We start from the raw sequence: 20,357 nt of genomic DNA, 5'->3' as shown, positions 1-20,357 counted from the left end.
AAATCGCCAAATGACCATCAGAGAGGCTGCTGATGATGTCAGCATACCCTTTGGCTCATGCCAAGCTTTTATTTTTTATTTATTTATTTATTTTTTTTTTTTGGGGGGGGGGGGAGGGGGGGCATGAAATGTTTAGCAGCAAACTTTTTTCCAAAACTGTTGAATTTGGACCAAAAATGACATTGCGTAGACATCGCTCAGGAATAGAAATTGCCAAATGAAGACAACAACGATCTAGAACTTCTAAAGAAGGTTATAACAGGTGATGAAGCATCATCAGTGTTTGAGTATGATGTTGAAACAAAGGCCCAATCATCCAAATGAAAACTGCCTCAAGAGACAAGACCAGAAAGATTCAACAAATTCCACCACATATGAAGGTTCTCCTCACTCGTTCCTTCGATTACACTGGGATAGTGCAACATGAGTTCCTGCCTTATAGTCGTACGGTCAGTATGGAATATTACCTGGAAAGTAAGAGCCATTTGCATGAAGCAGTCCAAAGAAAGTACCAGAACTGTGGCAGAACCACTTGTGGAAATTGCATCATGATAATGCCCCCACTCACACCTCAATGCTCATTCACAATTTTTTTGAGAAAAAACAAAACCTTTATGTTGCCTAAGCCACCATATTCATCGGACATGGCCCCTCGCGACTTCTTTCTATTCCCATGAAAGGGTGTTGCTTTGCCACCATTGATAAGATAAAAACAGACCCACTGATGGTGCTGAACACCATAATGAAAAGTAAGTTCCAGAAGCGCTTCAAAGACTGGAAAAAGCGCAGGCACAAGTGTATTATATCTGAAGGAGATTACTTTGAAGTGGCGAAGGTGGTGGTGATGAATAAATCGAGATTCTTTCAGAGAAACAAAAAGTTCTGTTAATTTTTGATCACACCTCACATATTAAAAAAAGACAATAAGCTTTAAAACAGCCTCAGTTAGTTTGGACAAAACAGTTGTAAAGAGTTAGTCAACTGTCTTACAACTGTGCATAGTGTTCAGAACCGTATGCATTGAATTTCTATCCACTCAAAACTTATCACTTGAAATATTCACCATTACTTTCATCTACAAACATACTTCGCAAGTCACCGAATACTATGGTGCATAGTGGATGGTATCTTGTACCAACCACTACACATTAAATCCTTTCCTGTTCCATTGCTTCCATACGAGCCATAATTTATCTTACCTTTGTGGCCCTTAAGCGAAATGTACACTGGCAGTAATAGAATCATTCTGCAGTCAGCTTCAACAGCCAGTTCTCTAAATTTTTCAACAGTGTTCCTCAAAAAGGTTCCTCAAAAAGAGCATCACCTTCCCTTCAGGTATTCCCATTTTTAGTTTCCAAACCATCTCTGTAAAACTTGCATGTTGAATGAACCTATCATTTACACACCTAGCAGTCCACCTCTGAACTGCCTTCCTTTAATCAGACCTGGTGCAGATCCCAAACACTCTAGCAGTACTCAAGAATGGATTGCACTAGTGATCTACATACAGAAGAAGAAATTTTGCCTAAGTCATCTTCTATCCTTACAGTCACTCAACGACGACACCCTCCTGTAAAGCACAGCACCATCAGCAAACGGACACAGATTGCTGCTCATCATGTCAGCAAGACCATTTATGTATACAAGGAATAATAATAGTCCTATCGTACTTCCCTGGGACACTCCCGACAATATCCTTGTCTCTCATGAACACTCCCCATCATGAACAATGTACTGGGTTCTATTACTTAAGAAGTCTTTGAGCTAATCACCTATCAGGGAACCTACTCCGTGTGCTCGTAACATTGTTAACAGCCTACAGTGTGGCACTGTATGAAACACTTCCCAAAAATCTATGAATAGGAGTCTGCTTGCTCTCTGTTCATGACTCGCAGGATATCACGTAAGAAAAGGGCACGCTGAAATTTGCACAAGCAGTGCTTTCTAAATCTGTACTGTTTTGTGGACAAAAGCTTTTCCATCACAAGGAAAATTATTATATTTGAACTGAGAATATGTTGAAGAATTCTGGAGTAGACCAATGTTAAGGGTACAGGTCTGTGATTTTGTTGGTCTGTTCTTTTACCCTTCTTATATACCAAGAGTCACCTGCATTTTTCCCAGTCACTTCATGATTTGCACTGGGCAAGATATTTGAAATAAATACAAGCTAAGTAAGGAGCCATTCACCATACATTGAGGGTGAATCAATGGGAGGAGCCTTGGCAGCAGCGCTCATGGTCAAAATAAGCAACATCTGCAGTGTTCCGTGGGACATGCCAGATTCTCCACCACCACCACACCTCAATGCAGCAGTCTAACAATGACTGATTGTAGCCAAAAGAGTGTTTATTTGTTCGCAAATTGCAACCAGTTCCTCCTGTGGCTGCACACAGCATTTACACATCCTACCATCCTAGAATGACAACCACAGAAGCACAGAGAGAAATCTAAATATGCTACTTGCTACCTTCCTGATGTGTCACCAATGGAGGCTGACTTCCACTGAGCTGTGTATAGCTACAGACTGTACGAATCTCTACTTTACAGTTACAAAAATGCAAGATTACACCCCCTTAACTAGAAAAACATCCACAGAATTTAAGAATTAAACTACAAAGAAAACAGAGAGAAAGATAAGTATGTAACTTGCTGTTCTTCTGGTGCACAGCAGGCGAGAACTGGAGCCTGATGTCACCCTGTATAATAACTATATGCCTGTGTGCTCACTGACTAAAGATCAACTTGCACAAAAAGATTATTTTTCCCTACATGTTTCATTTTTGAACAGTCTGAGCTCTCATGAATACTGTGCCTACAATGGAAACACCAATCTTCAGTGTTAAATCTTTCTGATATGTTTAAACACTGCTCAATATAGTAATTAATGGTAATTTAAGACTAAGAGACACAAAAATATACATTTCTCAGTTTTCTACTCTTAATGAATCACATATTTTGGCATTTGTAATATTAAATTAAGATTATTGCATCATTAACAAATGTTCTTTGGGCATTTGTGTTGCATAGTAATTGGTCTAGTCTCTCTGTTACTGGAATGAAACGCAACGAATAACATACTATTAGCTCAGGGGGCAAAAAAAAAAAAAAAAAAAAAAAAAAAAAAAAAAAAAAAAAAAAAAAAACCATAATCCATAACTCTTAAAATTAGTAGTATGAAAGTGTCGTTACAGAACATTGCTTGTTCTGCAATGGCAATAATATTATATTTACACAGAAATGACAACAATTTCAATAAACACATGCACAAAATTAAGGTTGCAATGACAGTAGCACTACCAGGGAATTGAGTTATTCACAATTGGTACCACTGTTATGTATGGTAACACGGACTGAGATGAATGAGGGGTAATAGTCATTTGTAGCATCCCGACTCTCGTTGTGAGAGTTGTGAGCACTCTTATTCCGTCCCTCCACCATGCGTGAAATGCACACTGTGATACATCACCTGAATGCCAAGGGTATGAACACTGCTGTGATTCACTGCAAAATCGTGTCAGCGTATACCGAGGAGGTTATCTCATTGCAACATATGACAAAATGGATACAAAATTTCATTTTTGGAAGAACAGAAATTCATGAAGAAGAGAGAAGTGGATGCCCATCTGTGATGACTGATGAACTGGTGCAAAAACCTCACTAGCATATTCGTTCTCATTGCCGTGTGACCACTGCTGACCAGGACAAACTGTCCCGAAGTTTCCCAAACTGTTGTTCACGAAATTATGAGCGATCAACTAGGATATCTCAAGTTATGTGTGCAATGGATTCCATAGCTGTGCACGAGACTTTCTTGATCTTTTTGCGAGTGATGAAGAGACTTTTCTCGGCCCCGAATTGACAGGGAATGAAGCATGAGTTTACCACCATCCATGACAGATACTAAATAAACACCAGTTGTAGCAGCACTTGTTTCTGTATCTACTAATTCTACACATGAATAAATTGAAAGAATGTATGATGAGATAAAATAAATCAATGAGATAGTTAAGGGAGACAAAAATTTAATTGAGATATACGTATCGCTAGGGCCTTCCGTTGGATAGGCCGTCCATCTTGCGTAAGTCTTTTTAGTTGATGGGTCATTCCATGTCAAGGGGATCAGGGGTTCCCACTCCACCATCTCCAAATCTAATGAAATTTGGTGTGAAGGTTCTATATGGTCTTTGACAGTTATATACCAAATTTCAGTCCAGTGTCTTCAGTGGTCGAATGTTTAGGGGCTTTTAAAGAGAGGCTACTCCTCTACACATCACGTACGAAGGTGCAAATATGCGAAGTTGCTAGGTATTTTTACAAGTTCTAGCAAACACTTCATCATTTGATTCAATATACATAGATGTCTTTTTATCCTGAATCACACCACAGCAAAAATTTGGGATTTTGCCATGCCTAAATATTGTTTAAAGTCTCTAAAGTGGCTAAAAAATTCATTGCGCTATTCTGAGAGCCAAGATTTGACCGACCACTGCTATTTTTCATATGCACCAATCACACCAATACTTCAGAGGGTTATTCCTACCAAAGATGTTTATACATGGATCAAATTTAATTGCCATTGGATGCCTAGATGAAAAGATATGCATCTGCAAAGTTGACCAAAATTTTCTACATCCTTGGCCAATTCTTTTCCCCCTTGCCGCAGCTGGAAAGAGCTTTCAGAGCTATATTGTTTAATTTCTGAATCTTGCATTTTGATGAGTAAGAATATGATTCAAAAGTTATTATTCTAGTACTTTGAGAAGACTGAAAAGTGAAATATTTTGCTCATTAAGTCCACAACTAACTTTTATTCGAGTATATAAATCAGTTTCAAACATTAATTTAACATGTTATAAAAATAAGTATAATACACAATACGGAATATTTGCAAAACAATAATATTAAACAGTTTTACAATTTTGTCAAGGAGAGATTGTGGATAATTCCTTATGTTGATGTTGAAGGTGCTTCTAAGGTTATGAAAATATGTTGCTTAGGAATCCAGCAAGTGTCTTTAGCAGTTGGCTATGGAAGGAATAATCAGAACCATGTGGATGCATAAACCTGATGAGGACAAGGTTATTCAAATGAAACTTTACACATTTCCAATGCACCAAAAATTGTCATACTTACATGCAACACATTGTACTGGTTGTAAAATTTGCAATCGAGATTGCTGGAATTTCTTCATCTGCTTTGAAGGCATTAACTGTGACTGTTGCAGCCTCATTGGAAAATCTGCTTACTCTGAGCTAATTACAATTAATTGGCTTAAATTGATGATTTCATCTTGCTTTTAGAAATTGTATGTTCCCTGGCAAACCTCATTTCTTGATGGGGCTAACTTTTATCAATTTCTTCTTTTGGTACATAAAAAAATTTGTGTGTGGAATACTGTTGTTGTTGTTATTGTCTTCAGTCCTGAGACTGGTTTGATGCAGCTCTCCATGATACTCTATCCTGTGCAAGCTTCTTCATCTCCCAGTACCTGCTGCAACCTACATCCTTCTGAATCTGCTTAGTGTATTCATCTCTTGGTCTCCCTCTACGATTTTTACCTCCACGCTGCCCTACAATGCTAAATTTGTGATCCCTTGATGCCTCAGAACATGTTCTACCAACCGGTCCCTTCTTCTTGTCAAGTCGTTCCACAAACTCCTCTTCTCTCCAATTCTATTCAGTACCTACTCATTAGTTACGTGATCTACCCATCTAATCTTCAGCATTCTTCTGTAGCACCACATTTCGAAAGCTTCTATTCTCTTCTTGTCCAAACTATTTATCGTCCATGTTTCACTTCCATACATGGCTACACTCCATACAAATACTTTCAGAAACGACTTCTTGACACTTAAATCTATACTCGATGTTAACAAATTTCTCTTCTTCAGAAACGATTTCCTAGCCATTGCCAGTCTACATTTTATATCCTCTCTACTTCGACCATCATCAGTTATTTTACTCCCTAAATAGCAAAACTCCTTTACTACTTCAAGTGTCTCATTTCCTAATCTAATTCCCTCAGCATCACCCGACTTAATTTGACTACATTCCATTATCCTCGTTTTGCTTTTGTTGATGTTCATCTTATATCCTCCTTTCAAGACACTGTCCACTCCGTTCAACTGCTCTTCCAAGTCCTTTGCTGTCTCTGACAGAATTACAATGTCATCGGCGAACCTCAGAATTTTTACTTCTTCTCCATGAATTTTAATACCTACTCCGAATTTTTCTTTTGTTTCCTTTACTGCTTGCTCAATATACAGATTGAATAACATCGGGGAGAGGCTACAACCCTGTCTCACTCCCTTCCCAACCACTGCTTCCCTTTCATGCCCCTCCACTCTTATAACTGCCATCTGGTTTCTGTACAAATTGTAAATAGCCTTTCGCTCCCTGTATTTTACCCCTGCCACCTTCAGAATTTGAAATAGAGTATTCCAGTTAACATTGTCAAAAGCTTTCTCTAAGTCTACAAATGCTAGAAACGTAGGTTTGCCTTTTCTTAATCTTCCTTCTAAGATAAGTCGTAAGGTCAGTATTGCCTCACGTGTTCCAACATTTCTACGGAATCCAAACTGATCTTCCCCGAGGTCGGCTTCTACCAGTTTTTCCATTCATCTGTAAAGAATTCGTGTTAGTATTTTGCAGCTGTGACTTATTAAACTGATAGTTCAGTAATTTTGCACATCTGTCAACACCCGCTTTCTTTGGGACTGGAATTATTATATTATTCTTGAAGTCTGAGGGAATTTCGCCTGTCTCATACATCTTGCTCACCAGATGGTAGAGTTTTGTCAGGACTGGCTCTCCCAAGGCCATCAGTAGTTCCAATAGAATGTTGTCTACTCCCGGGGCCTTGTTTCGACCTAGGTCTTTCAGTGCTCTGTCAAACTCTTCATGCAATATCGTATCTCCCATTTCACCTCCATCTACAGCCTCTTTCATTTCCATAATATTGTCCTCAAGAACATCACCCTTGCATAAACCCTCTATATACTCCTTCCATCTTTCTGCTTTCCCTTCTTTGCTTAGAACTGGGTTTCCATCTGAGCTCTTGATATTCATACAAGTGGCTCTCCTTTCTCCAAAGGTCTCTTTAATTTTCCTGTAGGCAGTATCTATCTTACCCCTAGTGTGATAAGCCTCTACATCCTTACATTTGTCCTCTAGCCATCCCTGCTTAGCCATTTTGCACTTCCTGTCGATCTCATTTTTGAGACATTTGTATTCCCTTTTGCCTGCTTCATTTACAGAGTTTTTATATTTTCTCCTTTCATCAATTAAATTCAATATTTCTTCTGTTACCCAAGGATTTCTACCAGCCCTCGTCTTTTTACCTACTTGATCCTCTGCTGCCTTCACTACTTCATCCCTCAGAGCTACCCATTCTTCTTCTACTGTATTTCTTTCCCCCATTCCTGTCAATTGTTCCCTTATGCTCTCCCTGAAACACTGTACAACCTCTGGTTTAGTCAGTTTATCCAGGTCCCATCTCCTTAAATTCCCACCTTTTTGCAGTTTCTTCAGTTTTAATCTACAGTTCATAACCAATAGATTGTGATCAGAGTCCACATCTGCCCCTGGAAATGTCTTAAAATTTAAAACCTGGTTCCTAAATCTCTGTCTTACCATTATATAATCTATCTGATACCTTCTAGTATCTCCAGGATTCTTCCATGTATACAACCTTCTTTTATGATTCTTGAACCAAGTGTTAGCTATGATTAAGTTATGCTCTGTGCAAAATTCTACCAGACGGCTAGCTCTTTCATTTCTCTCCCCCAATCCATATTCACCTACTATATTTCCTTCTCTCCCTTTTCCTACTCTTGAATTCCGGTCACCCATGGCTATTAAATTTTCGTCTCCCTTCACTACCTGAATAATTTCTTTTATCTCATCATACATTTCATCAATTTCTTCATCATCTGCAGAGCTAGTTGGCATATAAACTTGTACTACTGTAGTAGGCATGGGCTTCGTGTCTATCTTGGCCACAATAATGCGTTCACTATGCTGTTCGTAGTAGCTTACCCGCACTCCTATTTTTTTATTCATTATTAAACCTACTCCTGCATTACCCCTATTTGATTTTGTATTTATAACCCTGTATTCACCTGACCAGAAGTCTTGTTCCTCTTGCCAACGAACTTCACTACTTCCCACTATATCTAACTTTAACCTATCCATTTCTCTTTTTGAATTTTCTAGCCTACCTGCCCGATTAAGGGATCTGACATTCCACACTCTGATCCGTAGAATGCCAGTTTTCTTTCTCTTGATAATGACGTCCTCCTGAGTAGTCTCCGCCCGGAGATCCGAATGGAGGACTATTTTACCTCCGTAATATTTTACCCAAGAGGACGCCATCATCATATAACCATACAGAAAAGCTGCATGCCCTCGGGAAAAATTACGGCTGTAGTTTCCCCTTGCTTTCAGCCGTTCGCAGTAGCAACACAGCAAGGCCGTTTTGGTTAGTGTTGCAAGGCCAGATCAGTCAATCATCCAGACTGTTGCCCCTGCAACTACTGGAAAGGCTGCTGCCCCTCTTCAGGAACCACACATTTGTCTGGCCTCTCAACAGATACCCCTCCGTTGTGGTTGCACCTACGGTACGGCCATCTGTATCGCTGAGGCACGCAAGCCTCCCCACCAACGGCAAGGTCCATGGTTCATGGGGGTAGGTGTGGAATACTACCATCACCGAATTTGAATAAATCATATGGAGCCAATATTTGGTTATACAAGGGCCTCTGCAGTCTAGCACAGGCTGCTAGTCTTTTCGCTGCTCCCCCAATGCCATCACAGGATGATTTACCATGGCTTGTTCCCAAAAAATTCAATTCAGCAAACATAAATTGATGAAATTTTTGAAATTATTATACTGAGCAGCTGAACCATCACAAGTAATGAATGTTCTTAATGTTTTCAATCTTTGTCTTTAAATATGCTATTTACTTCATCTGAAAGGCAAGGACTGCAATGGTATCGTGAAGGAGACAGTTGCTAATCATGTAAATACTAATACCCTGACCACCTTTGCCACCAAAATAGACAACAAATGGATGTAATGTGGCCTGACTATTCGTCCATTGAAATCTTTGCACAGTGTCTTTAACAACAAAGGAATAATTCACAGCAAAATCTGTCAATATAATAAATTCATTTTCTGCTAGAGTTCCTTTTAGCTGCTTAAAGTATAAACTTTGGTGTTTGGACACAAAGTGATGGCTTTGTAAACTGATGATTTTCAAAATCTGTACCTCCATGGAATCATCTGACATGTCTCCAATGTGTCTGTGTCAATATGGATGCATTGCTCGTATTCCATTGTTTCTTCAGGATCCCAGTCTCTATCAGTGTCTTCAAGAAAATCCTCACAACATTGCAGCATACAATCGCCCGATTCTAAACTGCAGATAATTTCTTCATCAAATCCTTGTTGTCATCTTAGATGGAGGCTGCTGAAGTCAACAATAATTTGACTTTTTGATGAATTGCACATACATATACAGAATGTGATCCAGAAGCACCAACTACAGTACATCATTTTGGGCTGAGATAACAAAATTTTGGGAAGCTAAGTTGATTTCATTATTGCTTACAACAAGCAATGAACTTTTTTTTCCCAGGTTACAGAGGAGCAGGTGTTTCTGTCTGTGAATCTTTCTCCCATTTATTCTTACTGCAACACAATCCTTTTCGCCTCGACATAAATGAGAAAACTCATCTTCAAAAAAAGTGAGGAAATTAGTTTCACTTTATCATTGACCTTTTTCCCTTTTCGGTTTGCAGGTGTCACCACAATCTTCCATCTTTCGTTTCTTTGCCTACTTCACCATTTTAGCTGAAACAGCAAATTCTGTAACCATTTTCACAATAGTCCTGTTATTGTGGCCACGGTCAAAATTTGAACTTTATTGCAATTGCTTGAAGTCTGATGTCCATATCTGTACATTTTAACACACTTCCATTAATTTGAATTTGAGCAATACCTACTCAGCTCAAACTAGCAGCTGTGGCAATTACCTTAGTAATCCTGCCTTGGGCTTTCAGAACTTTGCACTTCATGTATCGCATTGAATCCCTTTTGCTGATCCATTGATGCTTTAATGGTGACTCTCCAAATGATGATAATGAAGCATTAGCAGTAGAGCAAGCATCAACAACATCCATGTCTTCAGTGGAGGGTGATTCTTTCTGAGCCACTTCATGTCTACATTTGGTACAAATTTTCTGACCAGGTTTAAAAACTTCATTAGTTAGTACTTCAACCCATCAGACATTACAATGATTACTGGAATTAAAGCCTTCTTGGTTACATGTTTTTCTTTACCAAATGGGCTGCAGCAAGTTTTCTGGAGGAATTGAAATTTTGTCACCAACATGGCATCATGGTATGGACAAATTTGAGCATCTTCAGTAAAATCAAGCCCAAACCTATGTCGTAGGAGCTCCTTGTCCACTGGTGACATTTCCTTAGCTGATTGTAGTTGACTTTTGCCATAATAGAAGGGTGATGACTTATGACAATCAGCTCCATCTGATCTGCCGAAGTAGAAGGGTGCAAAGATCTCTTGGTTCATTTTACACAATAGTTTATTAACCTATAACAACCAATTTTGAAAGCTCATTAATATCCTGGTTTGAAGCAGTCTTGATTGTACATAAAATACACAAATTAGGTTACCAAAACATATCGTTTTAGTGCTTATCATCAGCTACAGCAATTATTGTTGATCATTCAAACACTTGATAGTCGGCACTAAGATTTTACAATGTCAACACCAAAGATAACACCGCACAGAAGACCAACACTGTGAAAAATTGCCAATAATGGAAGCAACAACTGAAAGCGGTGATTCAGCAATGCACTGCTTTGATGACAGAGCATTAAAAAACAACTGCTGCTTTATGATGCTGATGGAAACGGAGTGATAACGCATATATGCACCACCACGAATTGTAGAGTTGAAACCTTCTAAAGCAACATAGCATTCCATTATGATCTTCTACATCTGTACTCTGCAAACATCTTGAGGTGCGTTGCAGAGGGTATGTCCCATTGTACCAGTTATTAGGGTTCTTCCTGTTCCATTCACGTATGGCGTTGGGAAGATTGATTTTCTGAATGTCTCTGCATGTGCAGTAATTATTCTAATCTTTTCCTCAGACTCCCTATGTGAGCAATATGTAGGGGGTTTTAGTATATTCCTACAGTAATCATTTAAAGCTGGTTCTTGAAACTTTATTAACAGGCTTTCTCAGGATAGTCTACATTATGTCTCTCTTCAAGAGTCATCCAGTTCAGTTCCTTCACTATGACTGTTGACACTCTTCCATGGATTAAAAAACTTGTGACCATTTGTGCTGCCCTTCTATATATACATTCGATATCCTCTGTCAGTCCTATTTAGTATGGGTCCCAGACACATGAGCAATTTTCTCGAAATGGTCGCAAGCGTTAATTGTAAGCAATCTCCTTTGTAGACTGATTGCACTTTCCCAGTATTCTACCCATAAACCAAAGGCTACCATCTGTTTTACCCACAACTGAATCTACGTGATCACTCCATTTCATATCCCTACAAAGTGTTACACCCAGGTATTTGTATGAGTTGGTCGATTTCAACAGTAACTCACTGATATTATAGTCATACGATACTACATTTTCTTTGTCTGCGAAGTGTAAAATTTTACATTTCTGAACATTCAGAGCAAGTTGCCAATCTCTGTGCTACATTGAAATCTTATCAAGATCTGACAATATTTATGCATCTCTTTCAGATAGTACTTCATTATAGATAACTGCATCATCTGCAAAGGGCCTGATTTTACTATTAATATTGTCTGCAAGGTATTAATATACAATATGAACAGCAAGGGTCCCAACACACTTCCCTGGGCCACACCCAAAGTTACTTCTATAGCTGACAATGGCTCTCCATCCAAAATACCACACTGTGTCCTTCCAACCAAAAAGTCATGAATCCAGTCACAAATTTCACTTGATACCCCATATGATCGTACTTTTGACAATAAGCGTATTTGTGGTACTGAGTCAAATGCTTTTCAGAAATCAGGAAATACTACATCTACTTGGTTTTTAGAGTCTTAAGAGCATTTTATGAGGTTACATTATATTTATATTCTATACTGTGAAATAATGTAATAACACTTCTTATTAGCAGAGTTACATTCCCTAAACCACAGGCTAATCTTACACTACTAAAAGACCCTACACTTACACATATTCTGATTTACAAATTCAAATTGTATTAAGTTTTTGTATTTATTGATAATCCATTTTCCCTACTTTTGATAGGTATTCTTACTCATCAAAATGCGAGATTCAGAAATTAAACAATATTGCTTTGAAAGCTTAAAGCATGTTCTTTCCAGTGAAAAAGATTAAACAGGGCACAACTGATATATTGCCCGCCAAAAATACCCTGAAATTTGCTCGTAGAAAATTTTGGCCAACTTTGTAGATGCATATCTTTTCATCTAGGCATCCAATGTTAATTAAATTTAATCCATATATAGACATCATAGGTAGGAATAACCCTCTGAAGTTTGGTCTGATTGGTTCATATGAGAAGTAGCAGTGGCCGGTCGAACCTTGGTTCTCGGAATAACGCAATGAATTTTTTAGCCAATTTAGAGGCTTGTATGTACACTTAGGTGTGCTCAAGTCCCTAATTTTTGCCATAGTGTGATTCAGCATAAAAAGTTGCCTATGGATATTAAAGCAAATGACCAAATGTTTGATAGAACTTTCAAAAAGGCCTAGCAAACTTGGCACATTTGCACCTTCATGGGTGGTGCGAAGGTGAGTTGCCGCTCTTTAAAGGCACCTAAAAATTCAACCACTGATGATACTGGACTGAAATTTGGTATATAAACATCAAAGACAATACAGAACCTTCACACCAAATTTCATTAGATTTGGAGATGGTCACTTTTTAATATTGGTCCCTTTGGCATGGAAAGACCTCGATGGCACTCTGGCATCTGGTGTGTCAAAATTGTGATGGGGGACTGGAATTTAATAGCAGAAAAAAGAAGAGCAGGAAAAATAGTCCGATAAAGTGGACTGGGGGGGGGGGGGGAGGGGGGGGTAAGGAATGAAAGTTAATTGTTGCAAATGCTTGTTTTAAGGTTGTACGCATGGAAGAGACCTGGAAGCACCACAAAGATTCATATAGATTACACAATCATAAGGCAAAGAGTTCAAAATCGGCTTTTAGACCACAAAAGATTTCCAGGGGTAAATGTGGAGTCTGCCCTTAATCTATTGGTTATGAACTGCAGATTAAAACTGAAGAACTTGTAGAAAGGTAAAAAAAATTAGAGGATGGTACTTGGATAAACTGAACAAACTGAAAGCTATTGAGAGTTTGAAACGGAGCATTAGTAAACAATTGTCTGTTACAGGAGAAAGAAATAAAACAGAAGGCAAATTGGAAACTCTGAGGGGTGAAACAGCGTAACAGCACAGGATCAAATAGGAAAAAAGATAAGGCCTAGCAGAAATCCTTGGATAACACACAAGATATCAAATTTAGCTGATGAAAGAATAACATACAAAAATGCAGCACATGAAGCAAGTGAAAAAGAACACAGGCATCTAAAAGGTAAGAAGTAATACAAAATGGCAATGCCGTGATAAAGTGGAGATAGATTAGATGCAACTTTTGGTGCATGGATACACAGTGAGGAGATCCTCCCTCAAGAATCTGCAATATGCCATAAAACAAGGATGCATAACACATATTTACAAAAACAATAGATATGCTAGTGGCCCTTTCACATACTCCAAACGAAATAACGTTCATGGATGTGGAGTAAGTAAAAAAATCTTAAACGTAATTTCAGTTAAGAGGTAATAATAAAGATGTCTCATGACATGTCATAAACTGAGGTACCTATGATGATTCTTCGATTATTGCAGTCACACAATATCAAAGAGAAAATCAGTTTGGAACACTTATTTACATAATCATATTGCAAAAATAATGTGTTGGTCAGACTATACGTACCATTCACGTTATTTTATATTAGGCTATTAATCTATATTCTTATGTAAGGACACCATGTTTTTTAATGTTGTTACCAAAAATCTTAAAATGTTTTTGACTGATTTACTTCAAATTTTTACATGTAAATATAACAAACATTTGAATGGACATAGTCTACATATTTTTTAATATACGCAGACTTGCTGAAAAGTAATGCCTCCAAATTTTTCATTCCATTCCCAATATCAGTTGCGGTATTACATGTCGCACATATTACTTGGCCTACTTAGCCAGTGCCCTGGTGCAAATTGTAACCTGACGCCACTAGAGAGCCCCGAACTGTGGCACAGAAGATGGATGTGTGGAGTGTAACTATGTCTGTGTGTGAGAAACAACATCCTGTAATTGAGTTTCTAACTGCAAAAAACATGCCTCCAACTGAAATCCATAGAAGAATGTAAGCTGTGTATGGTGGTGACGACTGTATCAACATCATTAACATGTGACATTGGGTTGTTTGTGCTCGTGATGAAGGAAATGGTGGAGCTATCCTGAAGGACTGTGGATGACTGCATACAGCAACCAATGAGACTCAATGGACTCAGGTAGATGAACTCATCAGAGAAAACCAGTTCGATAACACAGATATAACTCATGCAAGTGTGGCGCATCACAAGAGTGTGTACAGACCATCATTGGAGAACTGTGGTACAGAAAATTGTGTGCATATAGTAGGTGCCTCAAATGCTCACTGACATGAAAAAGGGAAGACTGAACATTTGTCAACAATTTCTTTTGCTTTTGTGGCATGAATGTGATGGACCCCTTAACAACATTGTGACAGGTGATGAAAGCTGGGTTCACTATTTTCATGCCAAAAACAAGACAGCATCAATAGAGTTCTCCCACAAAGGATCATCAATGCCAAAAAGGTTTAAGAGCATGATATCAGCAGGTAAATTCATGTTCATAAACTATGCAACATTCTGCGAGACCCTAAGAAATGTGAAAGCACAAATTCGAAGTGCTTATAGACACATGGAGCACCCTCTCCTTCAGCCTGATACAGACGAGCACTGAGACATCTGCAACAATCTGACACCTGTCATCGATCATCCTCCATGCAGTCCCCACTTGACCCCATCCGATTTTCATCTGTTTCCAAAACTTACAAAACACCTTCAAGGACTCCATTTTGACATTGATGAAGTGGTGGTAGGTGAGGTGAGGTTGTGGCTCCATCGACAAAGTCAAACGTTCTACAGTGACGGTATCAACAAACTGGTCTCTCACTGGGAGAAATTTTTTCGTCACCAGGATGGCTGTGTTCAGAAACAAATATGTAGAAATGAAGAATAAAGATGTAGAATGTAAAAAAACGCTGGCTTTGTTTAAAAGCTTGAAGATGAAACTTAGTAACCTAATCCATTCACAGATTAAAACCATGCACTATACTATCATTGACGCTACTATCCTCGCAGATCCAACAGCTGGAGAGGTCTCTCTCATACGATGTGTATCAACTGATATACCAATTCAGTTTAAGCAACGTCAGTTCCCAATCAAGGCTTCATTTGCAATAACAATCAAAAAAGGCTCAAGGACAGAGGGAGGGGGTGGGGGAGGAGGAGGAAAACGACAAAGAGAGGGAGGGAGGGAGGGAGGGAGGGAGGGAGGGAGGGAGGGAGGGAGGGAGGGAGGGAGGGGGAGGGAGGGGGAGGGGAGGGGGAGGGGGAGGGGGAGGGGGAGGGGGAGGGGGAGGGGGAGGGGGAGGGGGAGAGGGAGAGAGGGAGAGGGGATGGCATTAAGAGGTATCTCCAATGCCCCTTCAAAGCTTCTGCCAGAAGAGTGAGCCACTGATCCAAAAGCTTGCAAACTTGCATAGTTTTATATGTGTGTTCTCCTGCCACTGCATCATGAGCAGATTTTTTAATCTATTGAACAACATTATATTTTTAATAAATCCTTTAGGCTCTTCTTAAACTGAATTTTATTAGTAGTTGAACTTTTTATGGCTGCTGGCCAGTTACTGAAAATGTGCTACCCTCCTGATTAGTGGACATATTATTCTTATTTCTAGTATTGATTCCTTGTAGCCAGTAGTTGGTTTGACAAAGAGATACATCATTTATGACAAATTTCATTACAGAACAAATATATTGGGAGACAGTACCTTTTGGATTAGTAAAACTGTAGCTTGTCTTGGTAAGTTAAAAATCATCCTGATTGACATAATGGACTGAAAGTCTCGAATGAACTGTGACAGGAGCCAACCAACAGTGAACTGACATACTAGGTTATATATTAAAACTCTGAAAAACTGCATTGATAATGGCCAGGTACTAGCCAAAAATCTAGATTTGTTTTAATAAAACCATTATTTTGAAAGGACTAAAAGCACCTGAAGTATGCTCATATATATAATTTCTCATCATATGCATTGTAAATCAAGATTCTTACTTCCTTCAGTAGTTCTGAGGTGTGCTCCTATCAAATGATTTTTTTTTTTAAATATAAAATTGTAATCCCAAGAATGTAATACTGACAACATCATCTATCTGCTTATTATCACACTTTAGACATATACTGGAGGGGGGGGGGGGGGGGGGGGAAGACCTCTTACAAGTTCTGAACTGCATATCGTGCATCTCTTCACATTTTAGTGAGGAAAAAATTGGCTGGGAATCATTTATTGATGTCCACAGAAATTTCATTAACTGATCTTCCTAAAACTATATCTGTGATTTGTTACTTACGGCAATATTTGTATTGTCTGCATACAAAACCAATCTGGCATGTGATGGTACTACTGATAAGAGGCCTAAGAATGGACCTTGTGGAACATTATGTATAATTAGTTCCTAATTGGGTGATGACTGGTAGCTTAATATAGAACAACTCCTTCTTAAGGATATCCTCTGTTTTCTATCAGATTTAAACCATTTTGCAGAATCTCCTGCTACATCACAAAATTCCAATTTACTAAAAAGGATATTTTGATTGACACGGTTAAATGCTTTTGACAGATAATTTACTTTGGATGCACTCTATCAGTGTGCTATGGTACTGTGGGGATTTTAATTTATACTAGAATTGCAAATATGAACCAGGAGAATAAACACACTTTTATTAGGTAACTTTATCACTACCCCTTGAAAAAACATGCATAGGTATGGGAAAAATAGATGCTGCCTATGGGAAAATTAAAGAGACCTTTGGAGGAATAAAAAGCAACTGTACGAGTATTAACAGATGGCTAGTCACTGCAAAATAAAGAATCAAAGAATGAAAGTTGGAATGAATATAAGGATGGGCTTTGCAAAGGACACACCTTAACTCCAAACAAGGTCCCTGGAGTACATGACGTTACCTCAAAATTATCGAAATCATTGGGAGAACAAAAGCACAAGCAAAGCTGCACCTTTTGGCCCAGATGGGCTAATTGCGACCACAATGTCATCCTCTTCCAATGGTGTCACTTGGATGTAGTATGCAGGAGCATGGGATCAATGCACCACTCTTCTGGATACTGTTGAGTTTCCTCACTTTGGCACTTTGGTGCCACTGCTTCTCAATCAAGTAGCTTCTCAACTGGCATCACATGGCTGAGCGCACCACACTCCAGTCCTCCCACCAACATAAAAGTCCCTGGCAGTACTGGGAATTGAACCTTGGTCTTACGCATAGATGTCAGACATGCTATGGAGGCGGACTTCAGGAGAACATGCCAGTACACAATGTATTCAATTTTGATGCAAGATGTATGAGATAAAAATAAGACCGTCACACTTCAGGGAGTATTTAATAATTCCATCTCCAAAGAAAGCAAGTACTGGCACCTGTGAGTATTACCAAACCATATGTTTAATACATTATGGTTACAAAATATTGGCAAACATTATCTACACAAAAGGAAACAGTGGTACAAGCCAACCTCAGGGACAAAAAAGTTTGGTTTCTGGGTTGTAATCTACAAACTTTGCAATCTTTCAATGACACTAATTCTGTCACAGATGGTAAAGAACTTGAAAGAGGAGTAGAACAGTATGGGCAGTTTGTTTAAAAGAGATAAAACAAGGATAATGAAATGTAATCAAATTAAATCAGGTAACATCGTGTTAATTAGATAAGGAAATGATACACTAAAAATAGTGATCAGGTCGGAAGAATATGAACTACAGATTTGCAAAAGGAAGAAAAATATTTCTGAAATTGAAAAAAATACTTCAACTCACTTTTTGGAAACACATCATCTATTACCTGCTCTCTCATTGTGTACACACACCAAGGTGACAAAAGTCATGGAATAGCAATACGCATGTATATCAATGGTGATAACAGCACATGCACAAGGTATGATAAGGCAGTGCATTGGCTCGATATCCACAGTTCAACTGTGTGCGCCAAGATTTCTGGTATCTTTTCTCACCATATACAACACAGTGGCCGGTGGCCTTCACTTAACAAGTGAGAGTAGACAAGTTTGTGTAGATTTGTCAGTGTTTACAGCCAAGCAACACTGTGTGAAGTAAATGCAGAAACCAACATGTGTTACAATGAACATATTCGTTAGGGCAGTGTGGTGTAATTTGGCATTACTGGAAAGCTGATCTGGTCAGATAGGTCCTGATTTCGGCTGGCAAGAGCGGATGATAGGGTTTGAGTGTGACGTTGAGCCGCGCGGTCTAAGGCATCTTCTCACGGTTCGCACAGCTCCCCTGTCGGAGGGTTAAGTCCTCCCTCAGGCATGGGTGTACGTGTGTTGTCCTTAGCGTAAGTTAGTTTATGTAAGATTAAGTAGTGCATAAGCTTAGGGACCGACGACCTCAGCAGTTTGGTCCCATAAGACCTGTCCACAAATTTTCAAATTTGTGACACAGACACCATGAAGCCATGGACCCAAGTTGTTCACAAGGTACTTTGCAAGTCAGTGGTAGCTCCATAATGGCGTGGGCTGTGTGTACATGGAATGTACTCGGTCCTGTGCTCCAACTGAACCGAACATTAACTGGAAATGGTTGTTTGGCTACTTAGAGACCATCTGCAGCTATTAATGGACTTCACATTCCAAAACAATTATTCATTTTTATAGATGACAATATGTCATGTCACCGGGCCACTATTAGGTTACTAACAGTGTCATGCTAAGTTATTTCTTTTAACTCCGATAAATATATTGTGTATGTAGTTCTTCCCTACTACTACTGTAACCAGTATAACGACATGTTGAAATTCTATACCAAACATTTAAATGTTAACAACCTTCTACCACGGGTAAAATCCTCGCTACTTTCGTTTAAAGCTTTCATCAACAATGTTCTTTTGTGTTAAAAGGAAAGTTAATCTCGGTTTTCGCAATAGAACAAGGAACGTTTGTTAGTCACACTCACATAAATATCAGTGCCAACACGACTCTTACGATAACTTCCACAAACAAGTTGCTTGAGTTTTCCCGTGAGTCTGCCATCTTTTAACTATCTATTTAACATATCGGCTTATGAGGATTTTCAGTGCTGTATTCTCCATACGACAGCCAGCATAACAGTCACAACACGCGTACATTTAAAACACTGTCACAATAACGCCAGAGATAATATGACATCAATAGGTGAAAATAACAAAAACATAGCGTTGAGGGTGTAAACATGTTTGTTACGTTGGATTGCTTTCTTGTGCTGCTCTCGTAAAACATATTTGCAAATGAGTTTCTCGTTAACGTCTCTATCCGCACTGGTAGCCGTGCATCCACGTCGTCTGCAACGCTATCTCTATGTATATGGAGAAATAGTGGTCCTATTACGCTTCGCTGAGGCACTCCTGGCGCTCATGAATGCTCACCGTCGAGAATACCATACTGGATTCTATAACTTAACAAGTCTTCGAGCCACTCACATATCTGTGAACCTATTCCTTATACGCGTACCTTTTTTAACAGCCTGCAAAGGGGCACCGTGTCAGCCGCTTTCCGGAAATCTAGAGATTTGAAATCTGCCTGGTACTCTTCATCCGTAGTTCTCAGCATATCACGAGAGAAAAGGACACGATAAATTTCACACGAGCGATACTTTCTAAAACCATGCTGATTCGCAGACATAAGCTTCTCGATCTCAAGAAAATTTATTGTATTCGAACAGAGAATATGTTCAAGCATGCAGCAAATCGACTTTAGGGATATTAGTCTGTAATTCTGTGGGTCCATTCTTTTGCTCTTCTTATGCACAGGAGTAATCTGCACTTTTTTCCAGTCGCTTTGGACTTTGTTCTGGGCTAGAGATTCACGATAAATGCAAGCTAAGTAAAGGGACCAATGCCGTAGAGTACTCTTTG

General features: G+C 39.0%; 1 protein-coding gene across 3 annotated transcripts in view; it reads right to left on the bottom strand.

Annotated features, from left to right (window-relative positions):
• LOC126252662 (phospholipid phosphatase 5-like) overlaps positions 1 to 20,069 on the bottom strand; it is a 50,526-nt gene extending 30,457 nt beyond the window's left edge. Inside the window, exon 1 of one of the 3 annotated variants that reach the window (XM_049953580.1) lies at positions 19,954 to 20,069. Coding sequence is in view for 1 of the 3 variants with exons in the window: in XM_049953567.1 (XP_049809524.1) it covers positions 19,421 to 19,497 (77 nt within the window). In the remaining 2 variants the exon portion in view is untranslated. Of the gene's footprint in view, positions 1 to 19,420; positions 19,604 to 19,953 lie in introns of those variants that run through there. The other 2 variants (XM_049953567.1, XM_049953572.1) reach the window with 2 other exon arrangements.
• Positions 20,070 to 20,357: the final 288 nt, after the last annotated feature.

The sequence above is a fragment of the Schistocerca nitens genome, chromosome 1, assembly GCF_023898315.1.
Source record: "Schistocerca nitens isolate TAMUIC-IGC-003100 chromosome 1, iqSchNite1.1, whole genome shotgun sequence".
In the NCBI taxonomy this organism is placed as follows: Eukaryota; Metazoa; Arthropoda; class Insecta; order Orthoptera; family Acrididae; genus Schistocerca; species Schistocerca nitens.
The sequence above is the reverse complement of the archived record's forward strand: the minus strand, read 5'-3'. Positions and strand labels throughout refer to the sequence as shown.